The sequence below is a fragment of the Theropithecus gelada genome, chromosome 20, assembly GCF_003255815.1.
Source record: "Theropithecus gelada isolate Dixy chromosome 20, Tgel_1.0, whole genome shotgun sequence".
NCBI classification, from domain to species: Eukaryota; Metazoa; Chordata; class Mammalia; order Primates; family Cercopithecidae; genus Theropithecus; species Theropithecus gelada.
Window position 1 is genome coordinate 64937764 of NC_037688.1, and position 13107 is coordinate 64950870.

Sequence of the window (13107 nt, forward strand, 5' to 3'; positions counted from 1 at the left end):
TGGATTGGAAAGTAATTGTTGTACTCTATAGAAAAGTTTCCCAAATCCATTTTACTTTTTGTATTTGAAATTTAATCACAAGTAGAGTCTTAAAGAGAGCATTTAGGGATATTGTAAACTGGTGTTGTTAAGGACTAATGTTAACTGATGTCAAAGGACTAATATTAACAAACATTGAAGAAGAGAAAACAGTATTTGTTTTTAGCCTAACATCTTAGTGGAGTGAAATATTTTCAATTTATTTTATTTTATTTTATTTTATTTTATTTTATTTTATTTGAGATGGAGTCTCGCTCTGTTGTCCAGGCTGGAGTGCAGTGGTGCAATCTCAGCTCACGGCAACCTCTGCCTCCTGGGTTCAAGTGATTCTTGTGCCTCAGCCTCCTGAGTAGCTGGGATTACAAATCAACTTTTTTTTTTTTTTTGAAACGGAGCCTCGCCTTGTCGTCTAGACGAGTGCAGTGTCATGATCTTGGCTCACTGCAAGCTCTGTCTCCCAGGTTCACGCCATTGTCCTACCTCAGCCTCCCGAGTAACTGGGACTACAGGCATCCGCCACCACTCCCGGCTAGTTTTTTTTTTGTTTTTGTATTTTTAGTAGAGACGAGGTTTCACTGTGTTAGCCAGGATGGTCTCGATCTCCTGACCTCGTGATCCGCCCGCCTTGGCCTCCCAAGTGCTGGGATTACAGGCGTGAGCCACCTTGCCCGGCCAAGTCAATTTTTTTTTTAAACTAAAACTACAGAATCTATTTTTCTTGGTCTCATACTCAGTTTTTTATGTAGTCACTTACTAAATAATGAACCTAATTTGCTTGTTTTCTCCCTATTTTGTTGAATGTTCACGGTTTGTAACTTTTATTTTTAAGCTTGTAATGACCAGCCTGCAGTCTATTCTTGAAAATGTGGATACACCAGAATTGCTTTGCAAATGTGTTAAGTGCATTCTTTTGGTGGCTCGATGTTACCCTCATATTTTCAGCACTAATTTTAGGGTGAGTTCCCCATTCCACTTTTCAGATCATGGGGTGAGGGGGATGGTTGTGTGTGTGTGAGGAACTGAGGAATCAGATGGAAAACAATGCCTCTGCTCCTTTGGATATAATCAGTGATATTTCAGGTTCCAGGGTTGAATGCCGCATTTTTCTTTCTGACATTCATACCTTAAAATATTTGAAGAAAATGAGCTATTTCATTGTTGTCAGAAACGTAGTTTTCTTATTTTCCTGCCCCCTCCCCTTTCTAAGTTTCTAGAATGTCAGGTAGAACATAGATGCTCCTTTTAGAATCTTTTACTGTGAAATGGTCCACAGGTGAATGGCAGTAATACCTTAAAATGATCGGCCCCCTCTCTCTTTGTTTCCATCAAGGATACAGTTGATATATTAGTTGGATGGCATATAGATCATACTCAGAAACCTTCGCTCACGCAGCAGGTCTCTGGTAAGTCTTGCAGCCTATACCAGTTATTTAAATACTGTTGGGGAGGAGCAGTGGTCCCCCAGTGACCATCTATCAATACCATTTCTTCAAAAATGCAAGAAAACTAAGAGAAATGTTTTATTGTGGATGAACATTACTTGTTAGCTGAATATATCTTTTCAGAGGAAATTACTAGTAGGTGGGTAGAGTAACTACAGACAAGACTTACCCAAGTTATTTGTAGTTTGTACTGGTAGGAAAATATATGGTAAGAATATTTGGTAGTGGCAATACCCTGAAGTGGACAATGGAAGATCCAAGTTATTTGTAACTTTTTATTTTTCTGGTTATTTTTTTAAAAAAGGAAATACAGGATTAATTTGGAGAATTGTCATAAATGAGAAATGGTTTTGTTTCCCTTTTTTTGGAGTTAAGTGAATGACTAGCATGGCTCATTTGCACATTTCAGCTTGTTTCATGTGTCATAGTTTCTCATAACTTACTTGGTGTGATAAACTTTTGAAAATAGAATATTCAGGTGGTAGTGGTCTGTTTCATTTTCACTGAAGAGATGAGTATACACCTTTGGTGGTTAGATGTGGCCCTGGGATTAGCCAGGCCAATGGCAGATTGTGGCATTTTAGTCTTAAGTCATGTGTGGTGACAATATAGATATGAAATTTACTGAAAAAGTAAGGAAATAACATTTACATGTTATTTCTGCAGAAATTAAAGAGGTATTAAAGAAGTATTGATTAATTGTGATCAGCATGTTTAACAATCTTAGTTTTATGATATAAGACATGTTTTAGGGTACGCTGCTTGAAAACCAGGTACCTCTTAAAACAAGGCTCTTATATTTTTTTAATTTGGATTTTTTGGTGTTTTTTCCCCCCTACCCTTTCACAATTTCTTACACGATTCCAAGGGTGGTTGCAGAGTTTGGAGCCTTTTTGGGTAGCTGATCTTGCATTTTCTACCACTCTTCTTGGTCAGTTTCTAGAAGACATGGAAGCATATGCTGAGGTGAGTATATAGAAAGGTGTTTCTTAAAATTTTGGTTCAGAAAAAATAAAAATCTTAAATTGTGCTAGATTTATTTTAAAATAGCTCAGACCTCCTGACATTTAAGCAGAAATTACAAGCCCATTGCAATATTTAAAAAAAAAATTTTTTTTTTTGAAACGGAGTGTCACTCTGTCACCCAGGCTGGAGTGCAATGGCATGATCTTGGCTCACTGCAACCTCCACTTTCTGGGTTCAAGCAATTCTCCTGCCTCAGCCTCCTGAGTAGCTGGGATTACAGGCACCCACCACCACGCCCAGCTAATTTTTGTATTTTTAGTAGGGACGGAGTTTCACCACATTGGCCAAGCTGGTCTCAAATTCCTGACCTGAGGTGATCCACCCGCGTCAGCCTCCCAAAGTGCTGGGATTATAGGTGTGAGCCACTGTGCCCAGTCAATGTTTTAAACATTTTTTTCAGGTGTGTTTAAGTTACCAGGAGAATTACTGGAAAGACTAAAAGAAACATTGCAAGCTTCGTATTTCACAAAGCTTTACGTACTCTTGGTATCTGGTATTTTTCTAAAGACATATTCTGTTATTTATTTTTATTTTTTGTTCCTAGTCTTCAGAGTCTTAAAGCAAATTGATGCTGTGTTATAAAAAAATACAAAACACCAAAAGCCCCTAAAGACTCTCCTGTTACATACATACAGGAGATCTTGAATCGTACTTTGGAGGACAAGCCTTGGCTTCAGCCAGCTTTTGTGGCTGTACGAATATAGCATAGGAACTTTAAGAGTGCTGCTGAAACCTCTGTTACTGGTACTTGGCTTTTCTGACCCCACTGTCTTGGCTTAACTCTGTGCCATCTCTTATTTGGATCTCTTTGTGTTTCTTTCCTATTCAGATCAACCAGTCAAGGCTCCCATACAGATTTTAGCCTCATCTTGTTTTTTTCATCTTTGCGGCTTATCGTCAACAGGAATTCAGTACCTTTAGTTGTACTGATATGTTTACTCTTTCCTAGAAAAGCAAGGAAATGTTTTGCTTCCGCTTTTTTTTTCTTTGCCCCCACACCTAGAACGTCTTTTTTCACAGCCCACGTTTAAAGCTGATCTACCTTTCAGAAGCCACACGTTCTAGTTTGTAGAGATGCTTCCCCTTGTTATCCTTAAGATCTGATTCTCTTCTGTTATTTTGGTGCTTAATTTTAAGTAGATATGTACATTGGTTCTGGTATCCCAGTTTTTGCGAATCTTGTCCTTTTCATATATCGTAATTCCTCAGTTATACATCTGTAGGCTGGGTCTTACAACCTCCCTTTGCTCTTCATGGGCATGCTCTTGGTTTGGAGGACTTACTGTTGAGCTGAGTATACCTCAAAGAATACCTAGAACGAGATTTTTAGCCAAAAACTAATTCAGGAATGGCAAAAGCTTCTGTCTTCATTTATACCGTCATATAACTAGAGCATATGTACTAGAATTTATTTTTCCCCAACAGCTTTCTGAGTTGGTATAAGAAGTTATTTCCTTAATTTGTTGTCTATTGGGTTTAATGTTGGCTTTTTGAAATAATTAGGTAAAACCCATTTTTGTATTTAGAGTCATGAATATTCTCATAGGCCACAGTTCCTCTTTATAAAAGCCTAAAAATCTATTCCAAAATGAATTGATTTAAGTATTTTAGAGTTTTTTTTTTTTTTTTTTAAAAAAAACAATGCACTACTTACCAAGAATGCTGTGAATTCACATGTAGGACCTTAGCCATGTGGCCTCTGGGGAATCAGTGGATGAAGATGTTCCTCCTCCATCAGTGTCATTACCAAAGCTGGCCGCACTTCTCCGGGTGTTTAGTACTGTGGTGAGGAGCATTGGGGAACGCTTCAGCCCAATTCGGGGTCCTCCAATTACTGAGGCATATGTAACAGATGTAAGTGCTTTTGGGCGTTTCAAGTGTCATTCAAAAATAAAATTGTTTTACATTGTAAATGTTTCTCTTTACCTAGTGAACTGTTATTAATATTTCATTTGTTTAGCACGTATGTATGTATGTATGTATATATGTATATATTGTCTGACTGCTTTCTTAAATAGCCAGAAAAGTAGGGAATCCTGTTATATCTCATCCTCCTTTCATCCAACTCCCCTACCCTCCCATGACAAAAGGCCATTCTGAATTTTTAAATCTTATTCTTTTGTTTCTAAATAATATTTATTATAATTTTACTTTTAAATTATTGGGTTTCCTTTTAGTTTTTCGACATACTACGAATAGCACACTATAGGAAAAGCCTCAGAAAGTAATCTTCTCTGAGCATAAGATGGAACTCATATGAAAACTTGTATACCTTTATATTCTTTGATAGCCTGATATCAAAGAACATAAATTAAAAATGAGGTAGCTAGATTGCCACACTTCAGCAGCCTCAAACATTAGCTGCACTGTTTGTAGCACATCCAGTGAGGGTTCAGTGGGAAAGACATGAGAAATGAACCCCAGGCATTGTACTCTGCTTTGAATAAGGAGAGAGAAGCATGTGTGATGCAGTCATAAAAGATTTAATCTAACTGACGAAAATTTTATTGTTAGGATAAAACTTGCTTTTAGGAGCATATACTTTACTGAACACATTGCTAGATAAAATAGGATATTGATTATATAGATATATAAAATTTTTAGTAAGTTGTACATTTGAGCAGAAATGTCAGAACTTAAAGATAAATGAAACCAGCTTATTGGTGTTTTAAACCAATATGGTTTCAAAATGGTTTAATATCTTTGCTTCATATTTAATGTCTAAAAGGTGGTTGTTTGAAGACTACAGAGTTGAAACAAAAAGCCATTAACTCAGACATAAAATAAAAGGGACATAATTTATAGGATAGGTGTATATTGATTTATGAGGATCTTTTAGGCCTTTGAGAATGGTAGAATGGTGGGGTTTTTTTGGTTTGTTTTTGTTTGTTTGTTTTTTTTTTTGGAGCTGGAACCTCACTCTGTCACCCAGGCTGGAGTGTAGTGGTGCAATCATAGCTTATTGTAACCTTGAACTCTTGGGCCCAAGTGAACCTCCCACCTCACTCAGCCCTACAAGTGAGTGTCACTATACCTAGCTTTTTTTCTTTTTAAAGTTGGTTGGCGCCATCATGACTCAGTGCAACCTCTGTCTCCTGGACTCAGGTGATCCTCCCTCCATAGCCTGCTAATTTTTTATTTTTGTTGAGATGGGGTCTCAGTGTTTCTCAGGCTGGTCTTAAACTTTTGGCCTCAAGCACTCTTCCCAACTCAACCTCCCAAAGTGTTGGGATTATAGACATGAGCCACTGTGCACGGCCAAGAATGCTTCCCTTTCCGCTCCCATGTTTTTTTTTGGAGACGTGGTCTCTGTTGCCCAGGCTGGAGTGCAGTGGCACGATCTTGGCTCACTGCAGCCTTGACCTCCCAGGCTTAAATGATCCTCCCACCTCAGCCTCTCAAGTAGTTGGGACTACTGGTGTGTGCCACCACGCCCAACTAGTTAAAAAAAATTTGGTAGAGATGAGGTGTTGTTATGTTTTTGTTTTTGTTTTTGTTTTTTTTTTTTTTTGAGACGGAGTCTTGCTCTGTTGCCCAGGCTGGAGTGCAGTGGCCGGATCTCAGCTCACTGCAAGCTCCGCCTCCCGGGTTCACGCTGTTCTCCTGCCTCAGCCTCCCGAGTAGCTGGGACTACAGGCGCCCGCCACCTCGCCCGGCTAGATTTTTGTAGTTTTTAGTAGAGACGGAGTTTCACCATGTTAGCCAGGATGGTCTCGATCTCCTGACCTCGTGATCCGCCCATCTCGGCCTCCCAAAGTGCTGGGATTACAGGCTTGAGCCACCGCGCCCGGCCGAGGTGTTGTTATGTTGACTTGGCTGGTCTCAAACTCCTGGACTCAAGTGAACCTTTCAGCTAATCCTCTCAAAGTACTGGGATGATTGACGTGAGTCACTGTGCCCAACCTCCAAGGATGCTTTTAATGAAAACTTTGGGTAGACTAAAATCCTTTATGTATTGGTTGTTAATTATTATAGAAAATTTTTTTTTTTTTTTTTTTTTTTTAGCATTTATTTGCTCTGTTTTCTCCCCTATTTTATTAGAAATTTAGTACACAGTTATTGGCCATTATAGTTTAGTGGGGGATTTTGTTTGTGTATGTATTGGAAATAATATGATTTTTGAAGATACTGTGTGGTAAGCTTGAGAGTGCTTATCTTTCAAAAGAGACCATCAGTAGATACTTTAATAAGCTTAAAGTGACTTGTATGTTTAGTTTTAAAAGATTGATTCCCAAAAGCCCAAGAGCTAGCTTGTAGTATGTGTGGGCAGGCTGTTCCCATGCTGTCAATACCGTTACTGTCGTGGTATATTTCATGATAAAGATTCTGAGCTTCAGCCATTTAGTGACATTGGGAGAAACGAAGTTGGGTATATAGGAAATAGAGGATGGCAGATTCCATTTCCTGTCATAATAGCACTTGAGGATTTTTTAGTCAAGATCAGGTTTACATACTGTACTAGAGATATCATTATTCAACTACTGAGAACTAGAATATTAAGAGACTGCTGGCCAGGCAAGCAGTTAATTTTCAGTTGAAATTGCATTAAATAAAAAGTATTTTCTTGCTTTGTGGAAGTATGTGAATTTTTTTAAAAAGCTGCTTGTTTTCCCCATTTACAGGTTCTGTACAGAGTAATGAGATGTGTGACGGCTGCAAACCAGGTGTTTTTTTCTGAGGCTGTGTTGACAGCTGCTAATGAGTGTGTTGGTGTTTTGCTCGGCAGCTTGGATCCTAGCATGACTATACATTGTGACATGGTCATTACATATGGATTAGACCAACTGGAGAATTGCCAGACTTGTGGTACCGATTATATCATCTCAGTCTTGAATTTACTCACACTGGTATGTGAATTTTTCCTTTTTCCTTTTTAATGTATTGGTTTATTCAGGCCCTTAAATTGATATGTAAGAAATTAAGGGCTTTGGCTGGGCATGGTGGCTCATGCTTGTAATCCCAGCACTTTGGGAGGCCAGAGCAGAAGGATTGCTTGCATCCAGGAATTCTGCGTAGCTTGGGCAATGTAGTGAGACCCCATCAGTACAAAAAATCAAAAATTATCTTGGTGTAGTGGCATGTACCTATAGTCGTAGCTACTCGGTAGTCTGAGGGAGGAGGATCGATTAAGCCCAGGAGCTTGAGGTTGAAGTGAGCTCTGATCGTGCCACTGCACTCAGCCAAGGTGACAAAAAAGGCCCTGTCTCCATAAAAGAAAAAAAATAAGGGCTTTGCTTTATTATGTTGTGTTTTAGAGTACATTCATCAGTCTTATAATCTGTGCTTTTATTTTAGTGTCTGTTTACTTTAATTTTTAATTTAAAATTTTTGAGACAAGGTCTCACTCTGTTACACGGGATAAAGTGCAGTGGCGTGATTTTGGCTCACTGCAGCCTTGACTTCTTGGGTTCAGGTGATCTTCCCACTTCAGCCCCCTAGGTAGCTAGGACTACAGGCATGCACCACCACACCTGGCTAATTTTCTGTATTATTTTGTAGAGTTTTGCCATGTTGCCTAGGCTGGTCTTGAATTCTTGAATTCTTGGATTCTTGGGCTCAAGCAATCCACCTGCCTTGGCCTCCCAAAGTACTGGGATTATAGGCATGAGCCACTCTGCCAGGCCTTTATTTTTAGTGGTTGATAACTAGTCTCAGTGCAGCTTTACTCTTTTTTTTTTTTTTTTTGGTGAAACATTGCTTTACGCCCCAGATTCTTTCTTTTTTTCTTTTTCTTTTCTCTATTTTTTTTTTTTTTTGGTGACAGGATCTTGCTGTATTCCTGGTTGGAGTGCAGCAGTGCGATCAGCACTCACTGCAACCTCAAACTCCTGGGCTCAAGTGATCCTCCCACCTCAGCCTCCTGACTGTCTGGGACTACGGATGCATGCCACCACGCCTGGCTAACCTTTGTATTTTTTTGGAGAGAAGGGGTCTCGCTACATTGTCTAGGCTGGCCTCAAATTCTTGGCCTCAAGTAATCCTCCTGTCTTGCCTTCCTAAAGTGCTGGGATTACAGATGTGAGGCATCATGACTGGCCTCCTTTAATTTCTTCTTCTTTTTTTTTTTTTTTTTTTGAGACGGAGTCTCGCTCTTTCGCCCAGGCTGGAGTGCAGTGGCACGATTGTATTTTTAGTAGAGACAGGGTTTCACCATGTTAGCCAGGATGGTCTCGATCTCCTGACCTCGTGATCCGTCCGCTTTGGCCTCCGAAAGTGCTAGGATTACAGGCATAAGCCACTGTGCCTGGCCGGCCTCCTTTAATTTCTTAACCATGAATATCCTCCCCCCACTTTTATTATGGACATTCTGAAGCACATAAAAATAGGGAGTATAGTATAATAAATTTGTACATATTTAACATTCAGCTTCTGTAATTAGAAACAAATGGCCCATCTGGTTTCATCTAGGCCTCTTTGCTGTCCTTTCATCTCCAACTGGATTATTTTAAAGCAAATTCTAGATGACATTCTGCTGAGTATTTCTGCCAGTGTTACACCTCTCTTTGCTAGTGTGAAAAAATGCCCATGATAACTGTAAAATACGTGTATCCTATTTAGGTGTCTAAACACTTTAATGTCACAGTATTAAGACCTTGAAATACAGCTTAGATATGTTTTTCTAAATTAGAAGACTTTAGTTTTTAGATATACAGAAAATTGAGCAGAAAACAATGAGTTCCCATATACCTTCTTCATCCCAACAGTTTCCCCATCATTAACATATTGTGTTAGTGTGGTACATTTATTACAAAGGAGCGAATATTGATATATTATTATTAACTAATTTTATAGTTTACTTTGTGTTATGTATTCTATGGACTTTAACATGTATAATGACATGTATCCCCTATTACCAGTGTCATACAGGATAGTTTCACTTCCCTAAAAATCTTCTGTGTTCTACCCACTCCTCCCTTGTTCCCGGTCCCCACTTCTGCCTCCCTCCATCTTAAGCCCATGGCAACTGCTGATCTTTTTACTGTCTCCATTGTTTTGCCTTTTCCAGAATGCCATGTAGTTGGAGTCATATAGTATGTAGCCTTTTCAATTGGCTTTTTTCACTTAGCAGTGTGCATTTAAGGTTTCTCCATGTCTTTTTGTAATTTGAGAAGCTCATTTTAAAAAAATTTTATTCTTTTAGATTGTTGAACAAATAAATACAAAACTGCCATCATCATTTGTAGAAAAACTGTTTATACCATCATCTAAACTACTATTCTTGCGTTATCATAAAGAAAAAGAGGTGAGTAATACATTGATAATGAACTTTGACAACTTGGGTCACTGAAGAGTTGGACCTAATGTTGCTTACCAGGCTACATAAGTGAAATTGAGTGAAATGTGAAATGTTTGATTTAGAATATAGTGATTGTATTTGTTCTTTTAAATTTGTATTTCTTGATAATCATACTGAATACTTTGATGAATGATGTGCCAGATACTCTTTTCAGACTGTGCATCTTTTGCTGTTATTAAATTTATTAAATTTTCATAAGAGTAAAACGAGCTGACACATTTATAAAGTTATAAATTAAGAAGTACTGTATATTTTGTAAACAAAAATGACTGGCTTTTCAACCACCCCCTGAGTCAAATCCACCATAGACTTTCTTGGTAGATTTAAGAAAACCAGTCTTAAACTGCTGTTTGCATATGTCTTTTGATGTTGATTATTTAAAAAAAAAAAAAAAGGCCATTTTGGAAATTTCATATTGACAGTTTTCATTTGTAGTACTCTTTATTTGTGATAAAACTTTATAGATTTTAAATAGCATACTGATCTGTGTCAGTTTTCTGATTGGTTTTTAAGAAATTAAACTATTAAACTATTAAGTATTACAGTGAATTGATCAATTTTAAATTTATTTGTATCATCAGCACTGATACAGATAGTGATTTGTTTTCCATACAATTTTAGAGGACTTATTTTCCATTTATTGCTTCCTTGAATTTTTTGTTTTTCAGGTTGTTGCTGTAGCCCATGCTGTTTATCAAGCAGTGCTCAGCTTGAAGAATATTCCTGTTTTGGAGACTGCCTATAAGTTAATATTGGGAGAAATGACTTGTGCCCTAAACAACCTCCTACATAGTCTGCAACTTCCTGAGGCCTGTTCTGAAATAAAACATGAGGCTTTTAAGAATCATGTGTTCAATGTAGACAATGCAAAATTTGTAGTTATATTTGACCTCAGTGCCCTGACTACAATCGGAAATGCCAAAAACTCACTAATAGGGGTGAGTCTTTAATTGTAACGACTTTGTTTTATCCACAGTTAAACCTTTTCTCATTATTTATGTATTTCACTATCATGTCAACATGTCTGCAGAATCACTGTGTGTAACAAACAGCCATATTTAAGACATACCTGGATAAATAAAATTTGTAGGAACGTTTTCTTGCGATTATATTTAACTTTTATTCTTCCTTTTCCTTGATAAATCTTAAGTTTTTTTTTTTTTTCTAGAAAATGTCTTAATGAATTTCTCCTATTTGCTCTAGCATGCTTATAGAAAATGTCAGTGTTTCTTACAGCTCAAATTTGTATAGTGGTTTTAAAATGCAGTCTCTTTCTTCTTCCCCTGGTACTTTTTTCTTTCTGTCTACTGAAGTTAGTTCTTATACATGGTCTTATATTTTGGCTGTCTCTTGTCCCTAGGAACATTCATACAGGTTGAATATTCCTTATCTGAAGTACTTGGGACTGGAAGTGTTTTAGATTTCGGATTTTGGAATACTTTTTTTTTCTTTTTTTGAGACAGGAGTTTCACTGTTGTTGCCCAGGCTGGAGTGCAATGGCACCATCTCAGCTCACTGCAACCTTCGCCTCCCGGGTACAAGCAGTTCTCCTGTTTCAGCCTCCCAAGTAGCTCGGATTACAGGCATACTCCACCACTCCTGGATAATTTTTTTGTATTTAGTAGAGATGGGGTTTCACCATGTTAGGCTGGTTGTGAACTCCTGACCTCAGGTGATCCACCCGCCTCGGCCTCCCAGAGTGCTGGGATTACAGGCGGGCACCACCATGCCCTGCCGGATTTTGGAATATTTTCATAACACTTACTGGTGAGCATCCCTAATCTGAAAATCCTAAATCTGAAATGCTCCAAAATTTGAAACTTTTTGAGCACCAGTATGATGCCCCAAGTGGAAAATCCTACACCTGACCTCATGTGATGAGTCCAAACTGTTGTATGCACAAAATTATTTAAAATATTGCATAAAATGACCTTCAGGCTATGAATTTTATGTTTAGTCTTAGATCCCATCCCCCAGATATCTCATTTTATATATATGCAAATATTCCCAAATCCAAAAATATACAAAGTCTGAAACACTTCTGGTCCCGAGCATTTTGAATGAGGGATACTCAACCTGTAGTCTTTCTTTTAGGGGGGAAAAAAGCCTTTTTTTTTTTTTTTTTGAGAGAGTCGTGCTGTTGTTGCCTGGGCTGGAGTGCAGTGGTGCAATCTCGGCTCACTGCAACCTCTGCCTCCCGGTTTCCAGCAATTCTCCTGCCTTGGCCTCCCTAGTAGCTGAGATTAAAGATGCCTGCCACCACGACGGGCTAATTTTTGTATTTTTAGTAGAGACAGGGTTGGCCAACCTGTCTTGAACTCCTAACCTCAGGTGATCTACCCGCCTCAGCCTACCTGCTGGGATTATAGGCATGAACCACCATGCCCAGCCTGTTTTTTTTTTTTTTTTTTTTTTTTTTTTTTTTAAAGTGGCCGGATCTCAGCTCACTGCAAGCTCCGCCTCCCGGGTTCACGCCATTCTCCTGCCTCAGCCTCCCGATGTTTTTTTTTTTTTAAGTAATTTGACATGGCCTTGCTCTTGATTTGTATTTATTGTTTATGGTTTGTGTATTTCTTCTTCCTATTGGACAATACAGATTTGAAAAACATTATTTTTAATAGAAAGTAATAGATGTAGGCTGGGCACGGTGGCTCACACCTATAAACCCAGGACTCTGGAAGGCCAAGTCGGGCTGACCACTTGTGGTCAGGAGTTTGAGACCAGCCTGGCCAACATGGTGAAACCTTGCCTCTACTAAAAATAGAAAAATTAGCCAGGGGTGGTGGTGAGCACCTGTAATCCTAGCTACTTTGGAGGCTGAGGCAGGAGAATTGCTTGTACTTAGGAGATGGAGGTTGCAGTGAGCTGAAATCACACCACTGCACTCCAGCCTGGGCGACAGAGCCAGGCTCTGTCTCAAAAAGAAAAAAAAAAAAAAGAAAGAAAGAAAGTAATGGACGTAATTAGGGGATAAAGTTTTTAGGAGGAAAAAGGTAAAATTTGATGTTTGCACTTGCATGTATGTGCTCCATGTTGTTTGATTGGATTGCCTTGTATAATTCCATAGCTGCTTCCCTTATTACCAGTTACAGCTTATGTTTGAAGTCACAATAAACTTTTCTTCAAACACGAAAGCTTGATTTTTGAGGAATTCACATTATTTACAGATTCAAAGATGTTTATATCCTGTACTCTAGAAATAAGGAGAAAGTGGGTGGGGATGGGGCAGTCAGGTGGAATAGAGTGTCTTGGCAGTATAAAGGAAAAAGGTGGATGGAAAAGGTGTAGAGTGGCAGGGTGTGC

General features: G+C 38.6%; 1 protein-coding gene across 1 annotated transcript in view; it reads left to right on the forward strand.

Annotated features, from left to right (window-relative positions):
* LOC112613721 (serine/threonine-protein kinase SMG1) overlaps positions 1-13107 on the forward strand; it is an 86851-nt gene that overhangs the window by 41449 nt on the left and 32295 nt on the right. The window contains exons 7-13 of the mRNA XM_025369454.1: positions 869-994; positions 1370-1442; positions 2350-2447; positions 4188-4361; positions 7130-7354; positions 9649-9750; positions 10473-10742. Coding sequence (XP_025225239.1) covers positions 869-994; positions 1370-1442; positions 2350-2447; positions 4188-4361; positions 7130-7354; positions 9649-9750; positions 10473-10742 — 1068 coding nt within the window. The remainder of the gene's footprint in view (positions 1-868; positions 995-1369; positions 1443-2349; positions 2448-4187; positions 4362-7129; positions 7355-9648; positions 9751-10472; positions 10743-13107) is intronic.